Source organism: Anolis sagrei, chromosome 3 (assembly GCF_037176765.1).
Source record: "Anolis sagrei isolate rAnoSag1 chromosome 3, rAnoSag1.mat, whole genome shotgun sequence".
Lineage (NCBI taxonomy): Eukaryota > Metazoa > Chordata > Lepidosauria > Squamata > Dactyloidae > Anolis > Anolis sagrei.
The window spans coordinates 144,193,974-144,219,682 of record NC_090023.1 but is presented as its reverse complement, the minus strand read 5'-3'; the positions used below and the strand labels follow the sequence as shown (position 1 = coordinate 144,219,682).

The following is a 25,709-nucleotide window of genomic DNA, read 5'->3' as shown; positions in this document are numbered from 1 at the left end:
ATGCGTTTCATGGCTCAGGGGGAAAGAAAACTTTAACTCCAAAGGAGATAGTCCAGCATCCCATTTACTATTTTATACTTGTTCCTGAGTTACACATTTTTTATTACTGGTTCAGTTTGACACGAATGCCATTTAAAAACCTAGATAGTTGTTTGTATATCATATGTTTATAACCCTTATCTCAAAGTAACCTATAATCTATTTTTTAAAGAAATGCTGTCTAACTTCTCTGTTTGTAATTGCTGTGTTTCGCAGGTGACACATTTTCCATTAAAAATGTCTTATCACTGTGGGAGTGAGAACATTGCTTGCGATGTAATCCTAATGAGGGCTGGTGCAATTTGAGACTGAGAGGGAAGGGCCAAAGAATTGAGTTGCTATGAGTTTTCTGGGTTGTATGGCCAATTAAGGTGGCCAATTGCAGCATTCATACCTGCCTTAAACAGACAAGATTTCCTTCTCCCATCCTGGACATTCCACAGATATCTAAATCTCACTTGCCTAGTTTCATCAGATCTCACAACCTCTGAGTCTGCCTGCTATAGATGTGGGCAAAATGTCAGGAGAGAATGCTTCTGGAACATGGCCATACAGCCCGGAAAACTCACAGCAACCCAGTGATTCTGGCCTTAAAAGCCTTTGACAACACATTGGCCAAAGAATTGCTCAAATCGTGCTTCAGCCATGAATTCACCACATAACCTTAGGCAAGCTACTACTACTCTCTCTCTTCTCTACATGCAAAACACTGCTTCCTTAGAGGGTTGTTGTAAGCATATTATGTACTCCAAACACTCTCAGATGCTATGTGAAAGTTGCTGCTATCTGTGCCACTTAGATTTTTTAATGAAGAAAATTATTGACTAAATTCTTCAGAAAATCTGGAAAGCAGTAGTCAAAGCTTGAATGTTTATGAACTTTGCTGTTCTCCAAAGCGTCACATTCAGAGTTTACATTCCATTTAAAAATCCCTGCTGAGAATCTCTCATCTCTTTCTCCTAACCGAATGGCTCATAAAACCCATTTGTAAAAAGCATTTGCAGCAAAGGCTTTTGTGCTGTAAATGTAATCATGTTGTCATTATCACAGATCTGGAGACTTTTATCGTCTCCAAAGACAAGGCAGGGAAGAATTTAAGTAGAACAATTTACCAACTTTCTTTTGAAAAGCAGAAATGTGAAAGTAGTTTTTTAAAAACTCAAGCACTTAAAGACAGAGCTTGTTAACTTGAGGCAGCATTTACAACATTATGGGGAATTTTGGCTCTGCTGACAAATTCCAAGAATGTTAGATACAGAATCTTATATTGTTTTCTGGCCAGATTTTCAATGTACACTTTTCCTCAGTGAGTCTCAAGATTTAATTGGGTGAGAATTACTCACATTATGCAGAGATTCTGAAAGTTTTCTTGTGCAAGTGTGTTTCCATGGCAAACATATTAGGACGTTCCACTAGACTGACTTTGTGACCAAAGTTTACATCCCTAAAATGTATCTCTAAAATGCCCAGCACTGCTGTTAGCAATCAATATAATAGACTAAATAAAGGCTGTGATGCAGGCAACCATTTTCTTTCTTTTTCTTGATGAGGGAATAATTTGCATAAAGATAACCCTTTGTACAAATACTGCTGCTGCTGCTGCTGCTACTACTACTACTACTACTACTACTAATAATAATAATAATAATAATAGTACAACAACAACAAACTAGTAAAGGTGGTCCCAGTGATGATTGGTACACTGGGGCAAGTGCCTAAAGACATTGGCCTGCACTTAAACACAATCGATGCTGACAAAATTATCATCTGCCAGCTGCAAAAGGCAACCTTACTGGGATCTGCACACATTATTTGCCAGTACATCACACAGTCCTAGACACTTGGGAAGTGTCTGACAAGAGTGATCTTGTTTGCTGTGGGCTCATCTTGTTGTGTTTCAAATAATAATAATAATAATAATAATAATAATAATAATAATAACAACAACAACTTTATTTGTATTCTGCCCTATCTCCCCGAGGGGACTCAGGGCGGATTCCAGCATAACATTCAATGCCTACATAAAACACATGATACTAACATAAAATCCCACATATAAAAGTAACATTAAAGCCTATCATCAGATTAAGACCTAACACCAGTAAATTAAACCTGACATCAATAAATTAAACTACACGGGACAGAAAGACATGGAGGATAAAAACTATAGAGTGGAAGAGATAATGATGCAGAATCATTTGGCTCCATCGTGTGCCATTTGGTCCTATTTCTACCCAAAATATCAGAAAAAGTCAATCACTTCTCAGATGTTTGACTCATTGTAATAAAGATCACCAGTACTACTGAAGTTGTCTCATGTGTGGGCCATCGCCCCCCCCCCCCAGAGTGTGCCAAGGGGTTGCACCATTGTGCCCATTGGCTGCAATGATTTCTTTCTGGCCCATGGACCTTGGTTGTTGGCAAATTCACTTTGGACCAGTTAGGTTGCTTTTCTCCTAACTACATGTAATATGTTTGAGCTGATGAAATATGGTAAAATTAACCTTCTATGAAATGCTGTTTTGCTAGGCCAGGTTCCAGAACCTTCCCAGTATTCTGTTTATCAAAATAAACATCACTTGATTTTCCTCCCTGAGCTACCTAAAGTGCCTTTTTTTCCTGTGTCAGCTTGTTATTTTTAACTTGTATTATTTTTCATCTCAGAGAAGTACTTAACTGATTTGTGTGCTTTGTACTTGACTGTCTGTTGATTACTAGATGTCAGTAGCAATTAGCTTGAAAAGTTGGCAGCCTTACAGAGAGTATCTTAATTTCATTTAAGCTTTGTTAATGGTTCTCTTGGACAATTTTCTATTAGCAGCGTTTGTTCCCAGCAGCTCAACTGTGAGATTTCTATAGACGAGAGTTGACCAATATAATGAATATCAAGTATACTATTTTTATATCAGGGCTAAACTGCTAGGCTCAAAAAAGGTTTCAGCCCTGCTGTTTTCAGTGGAATTTGCCACTAAGTAACTGTGCATATGGTTATTTTGTTCTCACTGTATTTGTATTTCATTTTCAGGTGAGCTCTGACATAAGAGCTGAACAATATTTCTTTGAGACTTAAGAGTCTGTTTTTGTAAATTAGCTTTAGAATCAGTTTGAGCCAATTTGGGCGTTTTCATTGCCTGACGTAGTTTCTGGTATATTTTTAGTCCCTTTTTATTTTTTTTATAGGTAGGCTCAGGTTTAATAAGAAAGGATTATAAGGTTACAAACTTCCATTGTTATCGTCAGTTATATAAAGTTTGATTGAAGCTACAGCAAATAAAGCTGCAAGACAAAGAGTGCAATAAACAATATCCTAGGTCTTACAGGTAATGCATTCAGAGGTTGACGACAGCCTTCTCATCACTTCCCTTTTTTCCAAAACGCTAGATGATTTTCAGCTTTTGCTTGTAATACTTAGTTCTTTAAGGGGAACAACCAACTGCAGGATATGAGTAGCAAACAAAGAAAGAGAATGTGCTGTGTCATCACAATGTGACGTCTGTAAACAGTCCACGTGGATGGCCTACAGATGTCACACTCAACTCCTGGAACAATTCCATCAGTGTTGCCTGAAATCTCTTCGGAAGACAGGCGGACCAATGTCTGTGTACTGGAAGAAGCAAAGACCACCGGCATTGAAGTGATGCTCCCCTGCCATCAACTCTGCTGGACTGGCCATGTTGTCATAATGCTCTTTGATTGTAGGTGGACTGTAAATCCCAGTAACTACAACTCCCAAATGTCAAGGTCTATTTCATCCCAAACTCGTTGTGTTCATATTTGGGCATATGGAATATTTGTGCCAAGTTTGGTCCAGGTGATTCATTGTTTGAGTCCACAGTGCTCTCTGGGTGTAGGTGAACTACAACTCCCAAACTTAAGATCAGTGCCCACCAAACACTTCTAGTGTTTTTTGTTGGAGCACGGGAGTCCTGTGTACCACGTTTGGTTCAATTCCATCATTGGTGGAGTTCAGAATGCTCTTTGATTGTAAGTGAACTATAAATCCCAGCAATTACAACTCCCAAATGCCAAAATCAATTTTTTTCAGTCATGGTCACTCGTTGGCCTGATAGGTGTCTTGTGGCCAAATTTTATGGTAAACCGTCCAGTGGTTTTTGAGTTCTGTTAACCCCACAAGTGAACATTACATTTTTATTTATATAGATTGCCATTTAAAGCAAAGTCTGCAAAAGTGGGTTCTGTTCAGGTGTTTCATAGGTGTTGTACTTTCCCAAATGTACCTTAAGGTATGACTTCCTTTTACATTTCACACTTTCCAGTTCAGAAAGGATTGTCTATTTAATTGCCCAAGATTTAATGAGATTATGTTTCCAACTGGGAGAGTGGATTTAATTATTGTTTTGTTTTTGCTGTTTTTTCCTTTTGTAATTAAATAATGCTGTTTGAGTATGAAGAGGGAAACTGAACAGAATCCAGTAATTTATAAAGTACACTCACCCTAGACGGGAAACGGGTGCTGACTAATTAGGAGGCAGATCATCAGTAATGCCCAGCTTGGCTAAACAAGTCTAAATTAGAGGCCCAAGGATCTATCACTTAGAGGAGGGCTTTAATTAAACCTGCAGGAAGTGTTTGGCAAATAAGATTTCTGAATATGTAAAATATCTTGGCCATGCTTTTTTTGGGGGGGGGGGGGTGATGATTAAAATAATGCTACATTAATTATGGTGTGGAAAAGCAATGCCTCACCAGTGGAAAGGAACCCTTTCTATAGTCGTAGGGAACATTAGAAAAAAAAGTCTTTCTTAAAGGCATGTAAACAAATTAACATTCGAGTGATAAAAAGCCCCTTATGAATTGATAAATAGACTGGAAGGACACCAAAGTACGGTCATTCCTCCACATTAACTGAGTTTAGGGTCACAGACCCCCTCTGAAAGTGAAGAAAACGTGAATTTTTAAAAACTTTTAAAAATCTATTAGCCCCCCAATGCAACTCTCTGGTCAACTTCCATGAGTCTATATCATTGTGCTAGAGGATCCACAAAAGCCCAGAGAAGTATTGTGGCTGGGAATCTCTTGGTCCTTCAATATCTACATTGCAAACCTCTGCATTGGAGGGCCTGTGGTTTTCTAAAAAGAACATATTAATCAAATATGTTTATATTCAAATCTACAAAAGTGGAAACCTGCTATAATAGAGAGCTCACTGTAGTAGTGTTTCATCTTTCCTTTGGACGTATGCAAAATAGGAAATAATCTCAGTTATACACAAAGTTCCCGTATATTCTGGCATATAAGACTACTTTTTAACCCAAGAAAATCTTCTTAAAAGTCAGGGGTCGTCTTATGCATGGGAGTCGTCTTATATGTGGGAATAGTCTTATACGCCGGGAGTCGTCTTATAGAACGGGTGCTGAAACTTCCAATCGGGATGGGAGAATCTGTGTTTGCTGCATATTGTGGGGGTGGAGGGGGCTCAAAAACGTCAGTGACCGTGTCCCTGCCGTATGCAGCGACTGTATGAAAGCATTAAGGGTGATGCTGTACAAGTACGTTAGAAGAAAATCCATTCATCAGGATTTGTGGACTTAATGTGGTCCTGATGGTGAGGTGAAGGGGCGCCTCACTGGGAAGGTGTAAGTGAAGGGGGGAGCAAGCTGCAGGCGTCCGGGGCGCCCAGGGTATGGAAAAAAGAGAGTGACTCTGGCCCCACAAAAACACACCTCTTTTTACCTGTCTGGCCCGCCCTTGTATCCTATTCCTGTACCTCCTCCTCTGCCTCTCAGATCTCACTCCTGAAGACGGCAGTGAAGCGGTGCAGGTGCACATGTACAAGATCTGAGAGGCAGAGAAGGAGGGACAGTAATAGGAATATTACCATATTGAAATCAATTCTGATGCTTTTTAAATTTTTATTTGGTGTGCGTTGGAAGAGGGGTAGTCTTATACGGCGAGTATATCCCAAACTCTATATTTTAACTGGAAAAGTTGGGAGTCCTCTTATACGCCCAGTTGTCTTATATGCCGGAATATATGGTACATCCTTTTAAAAATATTTACTGGTGCCCCTGATAATTTTGAACTGTAATCCTGCTGTCTCATAGGAACTCTATTCAGATAGAAAATAGGGGTGGATTTAAGATGGACTCAGAATGTTCACTGATATTTTCTTATAGTGGTCCTGAAAATGTTCAGGTGTAGTGCTGAACCTAAGTTTGTTCTAACGATTCCAAAGGGTTTGACTTGTTTCTGCAAAACGATGCCACAATTAAATATTCAGATTTGGAAAGGGTCAAGTTGTCATATCCAACTAATTCTCTCTTTCAGACTACAGCATCCTGTAAATAGTTCTTGCCCACTGAAAAACAAATCCATTTCCAGCTTTGGATGTTCTTGTGATTAACTACTGCCATCTGCTGGTGTTGATTCAGTATGAAGGCTCTTTGCAGCAGTGAAATGATGCATATCATTTCAAAAGACAGAGCCCCCACCCCCAGTGCAGTGGGTTAAACCCCTGTTGACTGGACCTCTCAAACAACCGACCCAATAAATTGAAAAAATAACACTGCATCACAAAGCTATACCATAAATACATTACTATTTAATATTAAGACAAATAAAGACAAACTTAATTTAATTTGCTTTTAAATGCTTTATTTAAACATTAATAGCAAGTCAATGTAGAGTTTATGGTAAGGAATAGTATGAGGTGAGTTAGGCCTATTTTTCTGTTCTCAAGCAAACACATAGTCCCCATGGGTGGTGGTTAACAGAGAGTCTATTGTATTTAGTTACTTTTCACATGCACTTGATCCCCTGAAAACATACTACAGAACCTGACAACTTTCTGGAACATGCATTGAAACTGTTTCTTCTGTGCAATTTACTAAAAAGCTAAGTCTGTATTCATCTAGAAAGGGGGAGAGAATAATAATATAATACAACTTTATTTATTTACCGCTCTATCTCCCCAAGGGGGACCCAGGGTGGTTTCCAAGTAACATCACCAAAGAAAAGGAGCCAGACTCTGCCAAGAATATTAGGTCCAACAAATTCCTTCCTTGCCTTGCACACAATTTCATTATCCAGAAGGTGGAAGAGACAGCAAGGGAACCAATTGTTTTAGATCAGTTCCTAACCAACAGTGGCGACCTGGTTATAGGGGTGGAAGTGGCAGGTTCCTTAGGTGGGAGCAACAGTGTTCTTCTAGAGAAATGTACAGGGGAAGTCAAGCATGATAATAATAATGATGGCGATGATTATGAAGAATAATAAAAATGGTTAATTGGAACTTATGTCACAAGTTCCACCTACCAGCAGTAAAGAATTGGTGGGATCATCTGCAAAGGTAGCGGAAAATTAACACGCAAAAATACTGTGCGACTTTTGAACTACATCCAAGGGCATTTAAAAAATGGCCAAAGTAACCCGTAGCAGTAATCTTTGAAAATTCATGGGGAACAGAAATCCCAGTAATCACCACTCAGGCAATCTGACATCAATATTAGAAAAGATTTCAGAGTAAATCATTAAACAGACAGTCTATACGAACTTATAAAAGAATGTAATGATCACTAAAAGTCAACATGGCTTTCCCAAAAATAAGTTATGCCAGACTAATTTTACCTCTTTTTTGATGGTAAAGTTACAAGTTTTGTAAATGAAGGGAATGTAATGTGCCTTGGTTTTAGTAAGGCTTTCAACAAGGTCTCTCATAAAATTATCATAAAGAAACTAGTAAACTGGGCTAGACAATGCTACTGTTGAGTTGGGAACTGGTGAACAGGCCATTGGCTCATTTTCATCCCGGAGAGAAGTGTCTTTCCTAGGCCCATTGCTAGTTGACATTTATCAATGGCTTGGAGACTGGAATAGAGGGCAACAGGAGAAAATACATAGTGCTGCACCTCAGCAGAAAAAATGAGATGTCCAGACATAGAATGGGTGACTTGACAGCTGTATGTGTGAAATGGACCAGAGTTTTTAATAGATCATACATTGAACATGAGTCAACAGTATGATGTGAGAGTTAAAAAGACCAACGCAATTCTAGGCAACATTAATAGGAACATAGTGTCTGCATTGGGGGAAGTAATAGTTTTACTCTATTCTACTCTAGCCAGTTCTCATCTAAAATCCTCTGTCTAGTTATGGGCATCACAGTTCAGGGGTTCAGTGTTGAGAGGCTAGAACCTGTCCAGAGAAGGGCGATCAAAGTACTGGAAGATAGTCCTGATGCCAGCATTCATGGTTGGGCAGCTTATACCAATGTGCTGTTTGTCCATTGCAGGATGAGATTCCCAGAGATCTCTGGCTTTACATAATGATGTGTGAGCTTGGTCTCCATATTGGCACTATGTGCCATGAATCATGTACAATATGTGACCTTTAAAAATATAACCACAGAGTAAGTTAATGCCTATCAAATATATGCAATCTAGTTTATATTAGGAAATTCTAATTGCAAAATCAGATGTTTATACCCAAGGAAGCAATCACAAACTTTAAAAAGAAAAAAAAGAAAAACAATGATTGCTCTTGTTTCATAAACTGGGGAAGAACCCCATCCTCAAGGTCCCCACTTCCTGAGCAGTCCTCTGTTTCACAAGTCCAGACCTGAATTAGGATGGGCTGCTACATTTGATACTTTCTTCATGGGCCCTGGAAGGCCTAGTTCAGAGATTCTCAAAAAATCAGATATACAGTGTAGATACCCAGTGTTGCCCACATATCATTTTGGACCACTACCTGCTTGCTTCCTCCCTTCTCCAGCTCTGAAAAGGCTTCCCTCATGGCAACACTCTTGCAGTAGTGGGCAGGCTCTCTTTCTTCCCTTCCTCCATTTCCTTCATCCACTTTCTTCCTCTCTCTTTTCTCGCTTTCTTCTTCCCTTGCTTGCCCTCATAAAACCTTCCCAGTGACATCACAGAGGGCCACTTCACCTAGCAATAGTCTTTGTGGTACAAACAGATAGACATGCAAAGCTTTAACTTTGATATATAGAGAGAGGGGAGGGGAGGGAGATTAGCAGAGTTTCCAGAAAATTGTCCAGTCCATGGGCCACTTTGTAAGTACCATTGATCCTAATCTGCTCTGGTACCATCATAGGTCTTCTGGGGTGTGGGTGGGGGCTCCTTGGTGTCCCACCAGTAGAAGCAACTGTGTGGGAGGACATGGGAGAGGGCCTGTGGTATCCCAGGTTGTGGAAAACTTGATTGATCCTAGCACCAGTTTACTTTCAGCAACAAATGAAAAGTTAACTGTTCATTAAAGCCTTTGGACCTCACTGACATGTTACTATGCATGATTTACACTGATTTATTCTGGTTTTTATTTATTAATTGTGCTTAATACGTTTTAGTGTATTTAAATTATTTTGTCTTAAACTGTTTTTTAATTTCTAACGCTAATTTGTTTGCTGCTCTGAGATATGTTGATACAAAGTGGGATAGAAATATTTTAACAACAGAAATAAATAAGTAATTACTCCCCCTCTACAGAGGCTGTCTGAGCAGTGGGAGTAACTTTGTGGTGTCTGACAGTAATCTCCCCTTTGCTTCCTCCTGTTGAAAAGCCTTTGGTTTGCTATGTTCTCCATTATCGTTTGCATCCCAGTGTATTCGCTTAAGTGAACCTAGTGCTCACCTTTAACCTGGATGAATTCTATTTCCCTCATCATTAATGCTTCTACTTCAATTTAGTTATGTGTACTTATCATAGGTACAGCAAAGAAAGGAAAAAGTTTAATGGAATTCAAAACATAGAAATCTGTGTGTGTCAGAGGCATCAGCAGCAATGGCTGGTATCAGGATTGATCAGTTTTGACTCTGCAGACTACAGATTTTGTGTTCCTTCTTGGTTTTAGGGCAATAGGCATGCATTTGAGTTCTTTTGATTGGTGAAATATCTAAGCAGAGTGCTATAGGCTATATTTCAGAAGGAAATGCCAAATCTACTTCTGAATATTCCTTGCCTCTTACATTATTTTAGTATCATTTTTGTTACTGGTTTAATGTATATGGTATTCCACCTGAACATTAGGAAGAACTTCCTGGCCATAAGAGATGTTCAACAGTGGAACTCTCTGCCTCGGAGTGCAGTGGAGGCTCCTTCTTTGGATGCTTTTAAACAGAGCCTAGGTGGCTATCTATTGGGGGTGCTTTAATTGTGATTTTTTTGCCTGATGGGGTTGGACTAGATGGCTCATGTGGTCTCTTCTGGATTAATTTCAAATATTTTCTTTTTTGTTTTAGAGCTACTTGAAAGAAATTTTAAGAGAAATAGGCATCTACAATGTTAAAGGAACACACAAAAATACCTGGGAACTTAAACCAGAGTATCGACATTATCAAGGTGAAGATAAGAGTGATTAATACAACTACAAATTACTCCATCAGAGAAGCTGTCGATTATGGGTACAGGAAGAGCAAGATGCACATTTTATCCCTTAAGACAACGGGAGTTAAATAGTTGTGGTATGTGCCGCTATGATTTTTTAAAAAAAGATTTAGTAGAGAACATTCTGTATCTTTTTGGTATATTGGTTTGACAACCATTTTATAGAATAAACTTTCTTTGGTGCTTAGACTGTTTTCGCATTTTGTAAAAATAATGTTAGCAAGGAGACTAGAAGTATTATTTATTTTTTGCATATGTTCTGTTGTTAACATTTTATGTGGTCTTGAATCTTGGAAGTGAAGTGGAACTCGAGACCAGATCATAGGACCATGGCTTATCAAGGATGACCAAAAACTAGGACATATTTTGAATATATTCTAAAATGTTCCATAGAGCAATAAAAGGAATTGGGAAATTGCATTTGCTACACATTGATGATAAAAGAAAAAGTTATCAGAATTTGAAGTAAGAATTTTTGTATTCCTTTTGTTTCTGCATTAATAAAAAGTATCTTTTAAAATTGTAAAAATATTAATGTTTCTGTATTACTTGAGGAGCAGAAAACAATTCTGAAAACATTACAAAATAGCTCTTAAAACAATATGGCAGTATATGTTGGAAAGAGGTGAGAGTTCACTTTCAACTCATTAAATACACTATGTAACAAAATTAGAAAAAAAACCTTTCTGGTTTGAAAGTGTTTCTTACTGTACTTTGAAAGTAGTTATTATACTCCAGGAACTTAGTTTTTTGTTGTTGCTAAAACAATGTTGAATTGATTGACACTCTTGTGAGATATTCATTGAAAAACTATAGCAACTTCTCCCATGTTTTTATGATAGAACCAATTAGGAAATAACATTTATAACCCAGGAACAAAAATGCATAGTGCTATAGGAAGTGAAATTTGACTCTGCAATTGATCAATAGGGGGCATATTTCCATCAAAAACCTGAGGTGAGGTTGGACCAGAGTGCAAAGACACTTACCATCTAGGTTTGTGTATTTTCTGCTGCCAAGAGCTATCATGGTCTTTTGAGGATTGGAGCTTCATAAGATGTTACACCGTAGCAAATTGGAGACAAGCAAATTGACAGTTCACTCTGGAGTTTATGGTGTGGCACCTTATCTAAGTGCTGGACATACTTATGGCTTCCTTGATGGACCATTACCAGAAAACATGAGTTTCTAGCACACTCTTCTTGGTCTGACAAACCAACCATACTGACTTTATTGTCACCCATATAAACATGGAGTTTGCTGGTATAAAGATCACCTGGCAATTGCCATTCATATATCGAAGATAGCACTAATTACAAAGTGGAATAAAAAGAAAACGAGTGTATTCTCTTGAAGGATTTCACGATAATGAAATATTTGTTATTTCTGTGAATTCTTTTATTGACATGTTGTTAAAGGCTGCTGCCATTTGAATGGTTAGCCTTCCAGATTTTGTCATTTCAGCTAGATTGCTTCTGTAGAGAAATACTCTTGACTCTGAACAACTGCTCCCCCTGATGCAACCAACAGGAAGTAAAGCTTACTCTCATGCAAACATTCCCCGTTTTCTTCCACCTATTCTCATGGGCTATGAAAGTGTTAATGGGAACATGGCCAGGACTGCTTTCCTTCGGCAGCTCTGCCCAGCATCTATCTAGCTGCAGAATGTGTAAACGCTTCTGCTCTCCTGACTCAATAGCCAACCAATCCCAGAGGAACAGCCAGCCTCCACATGGCAACTCCAGCCTTACACTGCCCCTTCCATTGTAACCATCCTAATGTTTGCTTTCAGTGATTATTTGCTAATGCCTGCAGATCACACATGCCTACAGTGACTGCATGGAAACTAGAGGATAATCAAAGTGTGATGCACTGCTGCAGTCAATTGTTGGCTTTCATGTTTTTCTTTACATTTTAGCTCTTCTTGAAGACAGCTGGTAGAGTATATTTTAAATTAAAAATTTAAAAACTATTTTCTTTCCTGTGAGATTTCTACTATATATTACACATTTATTTGGATATGTCTCAAGGTTCTGCCAAAATTACATAATAATAATAATAATAATAATAATAATAATAATAATAATAATAAATCTGTCGGGGGTGCTTTGAATGTGATTTTTCTGCTTCTTGGCAAGGGGTTGGACTGGATGGCCCACGAGGTCTCTTCCAATTCTATGATTCTGTAAGATGACTTAACAGTAAAATTGATCCTGATTCAATTTAACTAATTCAAATATCAAATTGGCTTGTGAACTCAAATGGGGTTGATGAAGTCACAGTATGTAAGTATCTGCCGTCAAATACTTTTCTGTAAGTGCCAGTTTCCATTTGTATTAAAGCAAACTCTAATCTAAATAGAATTAAACAGTAGATCTATTACAAAACATTTTCAGTTTGTATACTACCAATTGTGAGCCCTTCATTGCTTCTGCCAAACCAATGCAGAGCCTACACTTCCCAGTGCAGTTCAGATCAAGAGAAAGACATGAACATTTTTGTGCTGTGATGCCTGGAATACTGAAGTCATAGGGGACAAAATCTCCAAAATCCATTATATGGGCCGTGAGCTTGCTTTTCCAGACACGGTCATTCAGTGTAGTTTTTTAAGCATTTATATTGCATTGGTTCTAAGGAAGTTTGATGGAATCTTTTAACAACCTCACTCCCCTGAAGACAGACCCATAACTAAATAATCACACATCTTTATTAGCATCCATCAGTCAGGCATTTTATGCAAATAAAAGTCCTCATAGGTGAAGACTGAAAACCTACTTTGTACATGGTAGCTTTAATGTCATGCTTGCTAATAGTTTTCTTACTTTGCATTCCAATTCACTGAACACCTAGAGTAACTTGCCAACACTTTTTATTTTGCTGAAACATCAACATTTGTGGACATTCCCTATTTAAAAAGTCAAATAGCTGTGGTTGTCCCAATTTTCTTAGTGACCCTCACAGTTAAATTGCCTGCCTACATAAGGAAATGCACTACTGATCCTTTTAATATACATTCATGAAAATTCATGGCATACCAAATACCACCCCCCCCCCCTCCACAAAATAGAAATCTGCTGGAACAGTCGGGAAATACAACTAAGTGATGTGCCCTGTGGCAAGTGCTGCAGCTAACATCCTCTTTCAGTAACAGATGGGTTCCTTTCACACAAAAGCCCAGGCTAAAATTTAAGGAGACTAATGTGTCAATTATTGAACTTGTCCAATTAAGACCAAGGTAGCACCCAACAGATTTAGATCATCATAAGTTGCCCTCTCTTATCCCAGATTCTTACCTCACACTTACTAGAGTTCAAAGCACTCGTTACTATAGGCGTACAATTCAATACCTTTGGTCTTCTGTAAACAAGGCAAGGCATGTTCCACGACATCTATGAAAGTATACAATGTGGTACTTAGACTAGAAATAGTATTTAAACTACCACTGCTTTCAGTTGAAGCCAGGGTGGAAAAAGCAGACCCCTCCAGATGATGGCCTGGTACTTTTACTTATTGGTTATGCTGCCTGGGAGTGCAAGTCCAGGAACATGTGAACCATTCAATTTCTTCACCCCATTTTTTTTAAAAGTCTCACTTAAAATATGGTTGGCACAGTGCAATCATCGAGCACATGCAGATAAAAATGAGTATCGGGGACAGCCCTTTGGTGCCCATGTAAGGACCTCTGTCCTTCACTATAGCAATTTCAAGCATTTGAGAAAGCCGCAAGCAGAATTGTGAAGAATGTTGGGACATTCGGAGTTTTTGTTTTCATAATGAATTTGGCAGGGTCAAAGTTTACTGGCTATGGGAAATAAACATTTTATAGATGCATAAGATATCTGTTAGCTCCTCAATTACATACATAAGTTTATCTCAGTGAGGAAAAAGAGACAACTAGATGAGGATTTGTATTTATTTTATTGCCTAATTAAGTGACTAAACACAACTCAGCAAACCAGAAGAGTAGCTGGGTTCTGGTACAGGCTAATTCCTAGCTATGCATGTTTTCGAAGACACCAATTCCCTCAATACTTTGCCTTAATTTATTTGCCTGTTACTAGTCTAACATTTGAGGGTTAAGGAGTCCCTAGATATTTTAAAATAAGGGACCAGCATGATTACACCACATGTACCAAAAGGTGATAGTTCCCACATCCCAAAAGCTAAGTAATGAATGCCCAGAGCAAGCGTCACCATGCAATAGGCACTCAATATTTGATAGCTTAAAACCATTTTAAGTGGTTGCAGAATCAAGGTGCAAGGAGAGAGTGAAAGAAATGAAAGCTAGGCCCCTTCCACACAGCTGAATAAAATCCCACATTCTCTGCTTTGAACTGGACTCAGATATTCCAGTTCAAAGCAGATATGATGGGATTTTCAGCCTTGATATTCTGGGTGATGTGGCTGTGTGGAAGGGCCCCTAGTGAAAGTTGAAGGGGTCTCAAAAAAGGAACCAAAGTGGCAATTTGAAAATTAAACTTGCTATCAAATTTAGAATAACCACCATCAATTCTAGCCCTGTCATGTGAAATAACTAATAAAAGCACTCTCAACGGATGGCCATCCAGCCTGTTTAGAAGCCTCTAAAGAGGGAGACACAACACTACCAGGCAGCATATTCCACACAGAACAACTTTTTCCAGTTGAACCAACTTTTCCAGTTGAACCAACTGATCCATGTCCTAGTCTCTAGAGCAGCAGAGTACAAGCCTGTCCCTCCTCAATATGACATCCTTTCAAATATTTGAAAAGATTTGGTCAGAACTGGCAACTTCAAGGTTGACTGAACTGAACTGATTAATCAAAACATGTGAGACTATGGGTAACTCACAGGAATATGCAGAATAAGTGATTTTTGTAATACAGTGTTGATACACACTCAGCAAAGTCTATTGGCTATTTGGTTACTCCACATGGCAGAATTTAGATACTCTGAATAAGGATGCAGGTCCATAATGGCTGGCAAGTCTAGGCTCATAATTGTAACCCAGGATATTTCCCAACTCATTCACACTCATGAATGGAAGGAATCAGCAGGACACCTTCTGATTCTGTTACAGGTCTTTCTTCTTATTGTGGAGCAAAGCAGTGTGTGTCAGACTAATGCTTTATTCCAGTACCACAAATTTGCAGATACACATATCATTTAATCTAAGCATGTAATTTGGCCCTCATTATAAAAAGCCACCTTTTCTATCCAAGTTACTGTTTAACTTTTGAAGGCAAAACTGCTTGTGACTTATTCTTGGGAGAAGCCCCGCCCAAGGATGAATAACACTGAATGACTTACAAAAAGCAAGGCATTCTCAACTTAAAAGTAAGTTTACATACTCTCAGCTTGCCATACAGATGCATACAAGGGACAGAAGTAGAAAGGTGTCCTCAGGATTTTGCAAAATGTTCATTAGATAAAAGGTACACACATTGCCTACTACAGGTCATTCTACTGTCCAGTGCTTAAAGGTTTTCAGTTAACATATGAAAGATCTGAGCTCAGATTGACACACCACACAGCAAATTAGTATCCTGTGATTATTGTGTTGCATGTATTACTTAGGTATTTTACGTTACAGTTACTTCAAACTACAGCATATAAGCAATGCCTCCTGTGTAGATTCTTTGCCTAATATGCTCCTCTCTGTCATCAAGATGATCTTTCCAAGCTCTGCTTTTGTCGTGATAAACTGAAGGGATCAGTCTCTTTAACTGGTTAAGAACTCAAATCAGTGCACAGATCAGCATCATTCAGGCTTCCAAATGTGTCCTCCAGCTAGTTATTGTGGTCTGATGAATGGCAAGGAGCCAGATCCAGTTCAGAAGGAAAGCCTTTTTGTATCTGTTGTTTTTCAGGTGCCTAAAAAGCAGTTCAGTTGTAGCTGGTTGATCTTCCACGTTCCAGGGCCCCCGGGATCTGGAGACCGTTTCCTGCATGTACAAAGGCCAGGCTATGCTAATCCAAATGCACAAGAACTACACGAAGCCTGCTGGCTGGAGAACCCTGTTCAACACATTAAACCAAGAGGCATGACCTATGCTGGGTTTAAATGAGTTTGTTTTTTTTATTTTTGACAGCCTACATGACAAGTTTTTAAAAACCAATGCCTCCATTCCAAATATTTCAGGGTCAAAATAAATCAAATTAAGCTCAAGACGGCATCAGTCCAGTTTTCAGACATTGCTGAGTCATGATGTTTTGTTGATGAATATAGAGCAGCAGCCAATTATAATGATGATGGGTGATCCAGAAGAGCCGATCTCTTGTTACTGTTAAGAAAGTAATGAGAGTTAGCCTGTGCTCAAAACCGGGTTTTTTAATGACAACATTCAGTACTATTTTATTAAATTGTTCTCCCATTTTCAATCTGAGTTGCCATGATATCAGGCAAACAGAAAGCGCAAGGAAGTTGCTATTGCATCTTATTGCAAACCAGAGAACACAAAAGAAATGCTCCTGGCCTATCAGCAGATGCTCAATGTTCAAGGAAGTATCAGAAGCGAAGTAGGGTTAGCACTTGGAGCATCAAGAATTTCAGATAGAATAGTAAATCCTATTTATAACCCTGGGGACCAGAGAACACCTGGCAACAAGGGCCAAAGCCTGACTTCTGTGGCCTCAGCACACGTCCAAATGGAAACTTATTTTGCCCTCAAAATGTCATGTTTTTCCATATTTTTATGTTCCCTCATTCATTTGAAGTTCCTCTCTGGGTGTGCCAGCACTTTTTTCTGTTGAACAGAAAGAGAAGCCCTTTTTCAAGTTGAAATTACAAGGATTGAATTACATTTAAAATGTTCAAATTGAACATTAAGATTATCAGTGGAGAGGTTCGATAACCTGTTGTGTATGGAGAATATTGGAAGAGATGTGGAAAAACAATAGCATTTTTAGAAGGAACTAAAATAAAAGATATATTGTGTGTGGTGTAAAAAATAAAGACATATAATAAATTAAATAAAATAAAATAAAGGAAGGGGAAAATATAACAAGATATATCAGGGAAAATAATTGAAATACAGTAAAATCAATCTAGATAAAGTGAAAAATGGGAAAATACCAAAAGGAAACTAAAAACTGAAATTATAAATAATTGAATTTTAGTAAAATGTTTAAACTGGTTTATATTAATATCACTTGTGGACAGGTATTAATTGAACTACATTTGTTTATATTTAGCAAAAATCAAGTAATTAGAAATATATTACAACTTTTTGGCTGGGAGGAGTCAACTGTGTTTTAAATGTCTTTTATATTTTTATTTGCATTTTCAAAAATTAGGTCTCTAATCTGTTTTTTTTAAAAAACCTGCACAAACCAATCATATGCAAAATTTTCACAGAACAAGTTTTGAATTATGAATAGCCTTTGAAATATATATGGTTTTCAATTATTTTCTTGCATTAGGAGGAAAATTCCTGAAATGACCCATTACAACCTTTAATAAGAAATGTAATGAAGAAATTACATTCCTATGGCAGTAGAATTGGCTTTTCACAATAAAAATTGTTACTGTGAAGGATAGTTTCAGAACTTTTGGGCTGTCCTTTATTCAAAGTATTGCAATTCACCCCAACATATTTTATCTGTCTTTTATATGAGATCACTTGTCTATTTGTAAAAGGCTTCTCTCCTGGACTTCGCCTGACCCCCAGAACACAATGAAAATGCCCTCAAAGACACCCCCTAGACAAACTTGCAGGATGGTGGAGGGAGAGGCCATTCCTCTCAATACAGCCCCATAACCTCCAATAGCTGACAGCCCTGGTTACAGCCTTCCTTTTGGTCACAGAGATGCAAATAAATACAGCTGCCAACACATTGTTGGCTATGTTCAGATAATGTTAAATCTACCATTATGTATATTATACCATTTATACACAATATGTGTTTACATATTCAATTTGCATTTTCTCCCTGACCAACAAGCTTTAAAGTGCAGAATCTTCTCATTATTAGAAGGGGCAGAAAATGCATGTGCTGAAAACCTGTTTGACAACACTGTTGGCCTATTAACATAGAGACAATGATCCATTACCTGTCAAACTACTCTCTTAACAAAACAACCCAACAGTATTTTAATAAGAAAAAATCATTGGAATCTGGAAAGTTGTGTATTTATTAACCTATCCTCTGCAGCAAGCCTCCTAATCTCCCTCACTGAAACCTCTCTAGTAGTAGACAAGTGAGCAGAGACTATAAGGTTACATTAAGCCACTGACATCTGCTGGGGTTTGATGCTAGGATTGCACCTCCCAATATTGAGCCCTGAGATCCTCAGGAGAGGCCCTTCTCTCTCAGTGGTTGCCCTAGAGTCTGCCAGAATGGCCCCCTCCCCTGGTATCCTTCTGGCAGCTATAACCTTTCTTTTCAAGTAAGTTTTTAAAGAAGTTTTTAAGACCGATCCAGACATGCTGTGTTTTATGTGGCTTAATCGATTTCTTTAATGTTTTATTGATTTAAATTATGGTATGTATATGGCGCTCCATGCAGTCATGCCAGCCACATGACCTGGGTGGTGTCTACGGATGATACTGTCTTAGAAATGGAGATGAGCACCACCCTCCAGAGTCGGACACAACTAGACTTAATGTCAGGAGAAACCTTTACCTTTAATGTAGTTTTATATTTCTATGTTTAATTTTATTTTAAGGTTTACATGTGTTGTTTTTAATGGTTTTTAGTATTAGTCACTTTGAGTCTCCTTTGGGAGAGAAAATGTGGGGTGTAAATTAATAATGTGAGAAGCAAATGTTGAGGTAGCAAGGTGATGAGTGGCACTAAATTATTAGACACCATGAGACCAAACAGTCGGTAAAGAACTCTAAAAAGGATTTTTCAAACTCAATAAATTGACAACACTACAGGCTATGAAGTTCAACAAGCTTCATATAAAGGAAAAGGGAATAAATTAGTGGTCACTGGGCATGAAAAACCCTGTTCATTCAGTTGAAGTTAATGGCTCAATGACAGTGTCAACTCTGTATGGTGGGTGTAAAGCATATTCAATGTTAGGGACAAAGAGAAGGATTAACACTGCTTCTACTATTCTCATGCCCTTATAGAAACATGGCACAGCCCTACCCAGGGACACTGGTTGCACCCGCGCCCAACAGGTTATTACAGAACTCTCTAGTTGAAAGAAAACTGCTGCCAAAGTGATCAAGAGACAGTACCTTCGCTATCCTGAAAAGGCTGCAAAGATTAACTGTCTGGAGCTTTCAACATCTGCTGCTAAAAATTCATCCCAATACAGGGAAGATAAAGAGTACCTCACACTTTTTCTTTCATTTCTGTCAACATTTTAAATCACACCACCTTTTCATTTCGGCAGTTTCTCCTACAATTTCTACTTACAAATTTCTCCATCTCTAATCCATCCTTAAAGAAAATCATAAATGGGGTCACGCCATCTTCACGGAAATCCAGCAAGCCCACCATGCCATCTGGATTCATGCTGTCACCTATAAAAAACTGGAAGGAAAAAAACTGGAGGTTTATATACAAGATACTAGTTTCAAACATAACTAACCTTGCACTAGATGTACTTGTTACTAGTATTCCAAATGATGATCTGAGCTTTTAAAGCTTCAATGGTCAAAAACGGTGAAGCTGCTGCGCCGGTGAGACAGCACATTATTGGTGGTGACCGAGCCTCTGAAATTCCCTTTTGTGAGGTCCCCCTGCTGCCTAGGTCCTGTAGCAGGACCAGAAGAAAATGAATTACCATGGCCTCAGAAGGAGAGGGGAAAAGGGGGCAATATGTGCTGAACTGAATCCCCTCCTACCCTGCTGCCATTCCTTTTTTATCTTGTGTTGTGTTTTAAGTAGATGGTAAGGCAGAGGGCAGGGAACAGCTTTGCTATAGTTTTACTTCTAAAGTACAATATACATGGATGTCGCTATATAATTAATTATAATAATCTCCTACTGTAACATGAAAGTAACTAAGGCAGGCCTTAGCTTCTGTTTACCAGAGTAATTCTAGTAGAGTACTACATAGCATTTGAATATGCCAGAAGTCTTACATAGATTATTTTTACCCAACTTCTAGCCATTTCCTACAGATTAGCAGGTTTTATAGTAACTGTAAAAAAGATTGCCTTGTGATCCACAAACATCAACACTTGCCACAGATATATACTTTATGAAGGAATACAGAACTCTGCAACTTGCCTGGTAATTTTTGAAGTTTGTAAGGATATGTTTGACTTGTTCAGCTGCCCCTGTCATGAACGGCTTTACTCTATCTGGCTTTGTTTCCTCAAGTCTGGTTTTGATTCTAAGGGGAAAAAAGCAGTTCTTAAACACAACCAACAAGTTATAAGTTGAAGTATTAGGTTCCATTCATGTCCCTGTCCCAATGTTTTCCTTCATTTGCCAGTTTTATTTAGTCTCCAGGAAAGTTTGTCTTACTTAACAGAATTTATGTAGAAATAACCTGATATGGGTCAGGTTTACCATGGACCTCATTATAGCAAGATTAGCAAAGGTACAACTGAGGATAATCTATCTTGGTGGCCCTGTCAGGTCATACAAAGCTAGTTTGACCTCCATGTAGTCATTATGGCAGGGTTGTTTTCTTCTTGTTATTTCTTTCCTGCCTAGGGTTGGGCTCTATCCACTTCCAATAAGAGATTTTTCATCCACCCCTATCTTTTAGGAAAAAGCCCTTCTCTCAAAAGTGTTTTGAGTTGGATATTTTTTGAATTTGAAAGGGACTTCTGCTCAGTGGCTAAAACAAACAAAAATCCCCAAAGTATCATGTGATTGTCTCCCATGGAAAGAAAATAGGGGAAATGAAGTGGTATTGCCATCAGATTCAGTACAAAGAATATGCCCTGTTACACAACTTTATGCCCATTATCTAGTTTTTAAAAAGGAGTAAGGTATCAAAATTCACAACAGGAAGAGAATGAGCTATTCTTGCTACTTTTCCTCATTGTTAAGCTAATCAATCCTGGACTTATGAAGTGATGCCCATTTAACCCATCACACTGCATCCCCAGTGGTATCATTACATTTGCCTAGTACTAGCTGAATCTTGATCTTAAATGGCTCAGTTTTCCCCTCTAGAACATCCGTGTCTCCGCTAGCTTAATTATGAGAAAAGCTGGCATACCAATAATATCATTGTTGACTTTTCCAGTATTATTATGAGATATGCTGTATCTGAATAGATGGAGACAACTCTATGTAAGGCTGTACATTGTAACTCTACTAGAAACTGATTGTTTTCAATTGGGATATCATGCTCACAGCTGCCTGCCACTGTTAGAAGCTGCTTTCTCCAAGCATCTGAATATTTTGGTAGGTCAACCCAATATAGTTAATGCTGCAGTAGTCTAATGTTGAAGTAAAGAAGGCCAGGATCTCTTACGCTTTCATGTAGTCCTTGATGTACTTCTTATAAGACTCTTTAGTGAAACTTGTCTCTTGAAGGTGATGGTTCATTACAATGTCAACGCCACTGATAACTGTGGTTTCTGTCCCTTCACCTTCTAGACCTTCAGCAGACGCATTTCCACCAATTAAAGCATCATCTATTTCGCCTATTTTCCTGCTCACCATCTGATCAATTGAAACAAAAGATTGTGGTAAGATACAATTTTGTGGTTACAACTGCCTACACATAAATGTTTGACACGTGTACATTGACCATTTAATGCAGTTTCAAGCTGCCAATGGAAAGAATGGTCTTGATTACATAGGGCCTTCTCATCAGTGACTCCCCGCCTATGAAACACTCTCCCCAGTGACATCAGAATAGCCACCTCCCTCCTGTCTTTTAGAAGAAAAATCAAAACCTGGCTTTGGGACCAAGCCAATTAGTGAGCAGCAAGTAAAAGAAAATTTTAACACTTATGTCAATGATTTGACCCGGACTGGATTTTAGACTCTGATTTTAATAGGCGTGTGTTAATAAATTGTTTTAATTATTGTTTCAATATTTCTACTATTTAATGTATTGTTGAATGTTTATTATTATGACACCATATGGTGTTTGTGAGGCTGCCCTGAGTCCCCCCTCAGGGGTGAGAAGGGCGGGGTATAAATATAGGAAATTCTTCTTCCCCATGCACAATTAGTATCTACAAAGTAGCATGCCAGAGTTTCACAAACTTTGTCTCAGCCTGCAAAAATAAATGCTCTTTTTCTGATGACACATTTTTGCATGATGATGCAGTCCATTGGGAAGACTAATAAAAATAGCAGGAGGCGGCCTTTATAGTGGTTCCCAACCTTTGGCCCTCTAGGTGTTTTGGATTCTACTATCAGAAATCCCAGCTATCCTTTTAGCTGTTAGGAACTGTGGGAGCTTAAGTCCAAAACACCCGGAAGACCAGAGGTTGGGAACCACTACTTTAGAGCAATGGCTCTCAACCTATAGGTCCCCAGATGTTTTGGCCTTCAACTCCCAGAAATCCTAACGCCAGAGCCCCTCCCCCAGCACCAATGGCCACTCTGGGGCCAGACTAAAGAAGGGGAGCCAGGAAGACAGTTCCATCTTGTCTCCTGTGACACCAGAGCCCCTCCCCTAGCAACAGTATATAATATTAATATTATATAATATTATATATAATATTAATATTATGAATGATGTATTAGTAGTATGCGAATAATGTAACATGTTGTATGTACATATTACTTGTAAGCTGCTCTGAGTCCCCTTTGGGATGAAAAGAGTGGCATACAAATGCCATAAATAAATAAACAAACAAACTGGCTGGGATTTCTGGGCCAAAACACCTGGGGACCCACAGTTTGAGAACCACTGCTTTAGAGCCTTTCTATATCATCATAACCTTTTATTCATTCTAAGCCGCTCTTAATAACAACATTATTTGTATCCCATCTCCACCTCCCAAAAAAGGACCCGGGGCAGCTAACAAGGCACCTCAAGTGAAATATAAACATCAACAGTACATTAGTATAAAATAATATCACATAAGTTTTAAACACTTATAATGTGGGATATACGGTATATACTCAAGTATAAGCCTAGTTTTTCAGCCCTTTTTTAGGTTGAAGAAGCCCCTTGGCTTATACTCGGGTGAGGGTCCTGGCGGGAAGGCATGGGGCTGAAAGAAGGGCTTCTTTCACCCCCAAGCCTTCCTGCCAGGACCCTCACCTCTCCGCACAGCAACCCAACTCCCCTTTTTCATGCAGCTCACAAGCCTTCTCTCTGCACCAGTCTCTACCTTATTCATATACACACAGAATTTTCCCCGAAATATAGTTAAAAAAACCATGGTGATTATTGGAAGGATCCGTAAGCACATTTACATTGAAGAGGGTTAGAATAATGATTTAAATCAGTATTAAAGCGTTAGGTAAATATTGAAAAACATTTTACCTACTGATGTCTCAATTAATATAATTTTATTGGGATCAATTTTTATTTTGAAATTTAGCAGTGCTTCTGCATCTCTCATTCTTTGTTTATATTAGAGTCATTAAGTTTTCCCAGCTTTTTGTGGTAAAATTAGATGCCCCGGCTTATATTTGGGTTGGTTTATATGCAAGTGTGTATAGTAAATAAACAAATTCATGTTATATTTCAGCTCTTAAGGCAGAGCAAGAGCCAGTTCCCTATGTATTATTCAGCCATTTCTATGATTGGAGCTTTGAACATCACATTTCAATTTAACTCTTTTAATATTCCGGAAAAAAAGTCAAGACCTGGCTTTTTGAGTAAGCATTTGCAAATGCAGTGTAACAGACACAGGAAAATGGAATGATTCGATGATGAAACTAGACAATGTTTTAACTAGGAGACGCTAATGATTTGTGTTCTTATTAATCTTGTTATGGTTTTATATGTTAATGTTTTTAAATGTATTTTATGGTGTTGTGGGCATTCTCTGTAAACCGCCTTGCAGGCAGTATACAAATACAGGAAATAAACAAATTCTTTCATAGCCATTTTTCACAGCCAGCAATACCCAAGGATTTGCAGGACAGCCAGCAACACCCAAAGGCATGGCCCTCTGGAGTTAATTTCCCAAAGGCGACTCAGCCCTTTGCTCCATGGCTTTAGGAGGAATAAACCAGCAAGCCCTGGAGCAGTGCGAAGGCCCCTTTTGCTTTTGTTCCTGCTCTGCATCCACTCCTCCTATCCTTAATAAACCCAACCCCCCCCCCTTGCTCTGCCTTCTTGGACTCCCCCCTCACAAATATACTTTGTATTCCTATCTCACCCAGGGTTTTAACATTTTATCTTGTGCACTTGGCCTGTCCTTATGCTTGATTTTTATATTATTTTTCACAGTTTAGTTTATTTTATTTCTTATGTATTTTATTGTGATCTAATTTTTCTGTTGTTTTGTGTCTAACTTTGCTGTATTATTTTGGGCTTGGCCTCATGTTAGCTGCCCCGAGTCCCCTTGGGGAGATGGTGGCGGGTCTATAAATTATTATTATTACCCTCCTCCAGCATTGCCCAGTGAACCAAGGCCTTCCCAGACGCTTACCTTTCCCTCCACTTCCAGGCAGAGTCCGTCGGCCACTTCTGTAATCTTGTAGATGTCTGAGAACATCTCATCCTCTGCGGGAGGAAAAAGACAAGAAAAGGGTCTCTCCAAACTCTGCCCTTTTGCCTGAACACTCGTGCCCATGCGGCCTTGGTGAGCCCTCGGGGAGGGAAGTGGCCCTGGGCCTGCAAAGGCCTCTCCTGCTTGCGCCAGGCAGGAAACCGGCCCAGCTCTAAACCGGAAGTCCTTCCTTGGGCCGCCGAGACCTCCGTTTCTGGACCACGGCCATACACACACCTATCCACACCGACTTGACTGCGCAGGCGCAATAGCCACCGCAACCCGCTCTTGCCAGCTGGAACAGCAGCAGCAAAGCGCATGCGCACTGAATGCCGGGGCGGAGCACCTCCCCCCACCGCTCCTCGCTCGCTGCCCTTTTTCCCTCTCCCCACTCTCGAAAGCCGCGCAGGCGCAGTGTGAGGAAGGGGCGCTCGCGCTGAAGAGCTTGGAATGCGGGGCTGCGCAGCCGCAGTGCGCCCCCCTTGCGCAAGGGGGGGAGTTCTAAGATTACTACCGCCACCCCCGGCTCCTCCTCTCCCCCCTCCCCCCACTGATTTTTTTTCCAAAGCCAAGCCCCAGCCGAGGAGACCTCTGGCTTACGGGTGATGCAGTCGCGGTAGATAATCATGGCTGCGGCGTCGGGCAAAGTCGGGCCGAGGCGGCGGGCGGTCTGTGGCAGAGGAGCGGCTCGGCAGCGGCCCCCGTCGCGGACAAGGAGCGAGGCGGAAAAGGCCGAGGCGGTGCCTCCACGGAGCTCATATAGCCAGCAGGGCACGTCCCGG

General features: G+C 39.4%; 2 protein-coding genes and 1 non-coding gene across 4 annotated transcripts in view; 1 reads left to right on the top strand and 2 right to left on the bottom strand.

The window, feature by feature from the left end:
• Positions 1-10,929, top strand: part of GTF2F2 (general transcription factor IIF subunit 2) — an 88,917-nt gene extending 77,988 nt beyond the window's left edge. For both annotated transcript variants that reach the window (XM_060769267.2, XM_060769266.2), the window contains one exon: positions 10,254-10,929. In XM_060769267.2, coding sequence (XP_060625250.1) covers positions 10,254-10,373 — 120 coding nt within the window. In that variant the 3' untranslated portion in view covers positions 10,374-10,929. The remainder of the gene's footprint in view (positions 1-10,253) is intronic.
• Positions 10,930-15,491: 4,562 nt separating this feature from the next.
• On the bottom strand, positions 15,492-25,709 carry TPT1 (tumor protein, translationally-controlled 1). The gene is made up of 6 exons (XM_060769268.2): positions 25,528-25,709; positions 24,868-24,941; positions 21,774-21,964; positions 20,570-20,675; positions 19,751-19,867; positions 15,492-16,662 (listed from the first exon to the last, which is right to left on the bottom strand). The coding sequence occupies exons 1-6, from the start codon at positions 25,553-25,555 to the stop codon at positions 16,660-16,662; spliced, it is 519 nt and encodes a 172-aa protein (XP_060625251.2). The 5' UTR covers positions 25,556-25,709; the 3' UTR covers positions 15,492-16,659.
• Positions 16,740-16,870, bottom strand: LOC132772446 (small nucleolar RNA SNORA31). The gene has a single exon (XR_009631180.2). It is a non-coding gene; the product is annotated as a small nucleolar RNA SNORA31 (small nucleolar RNA).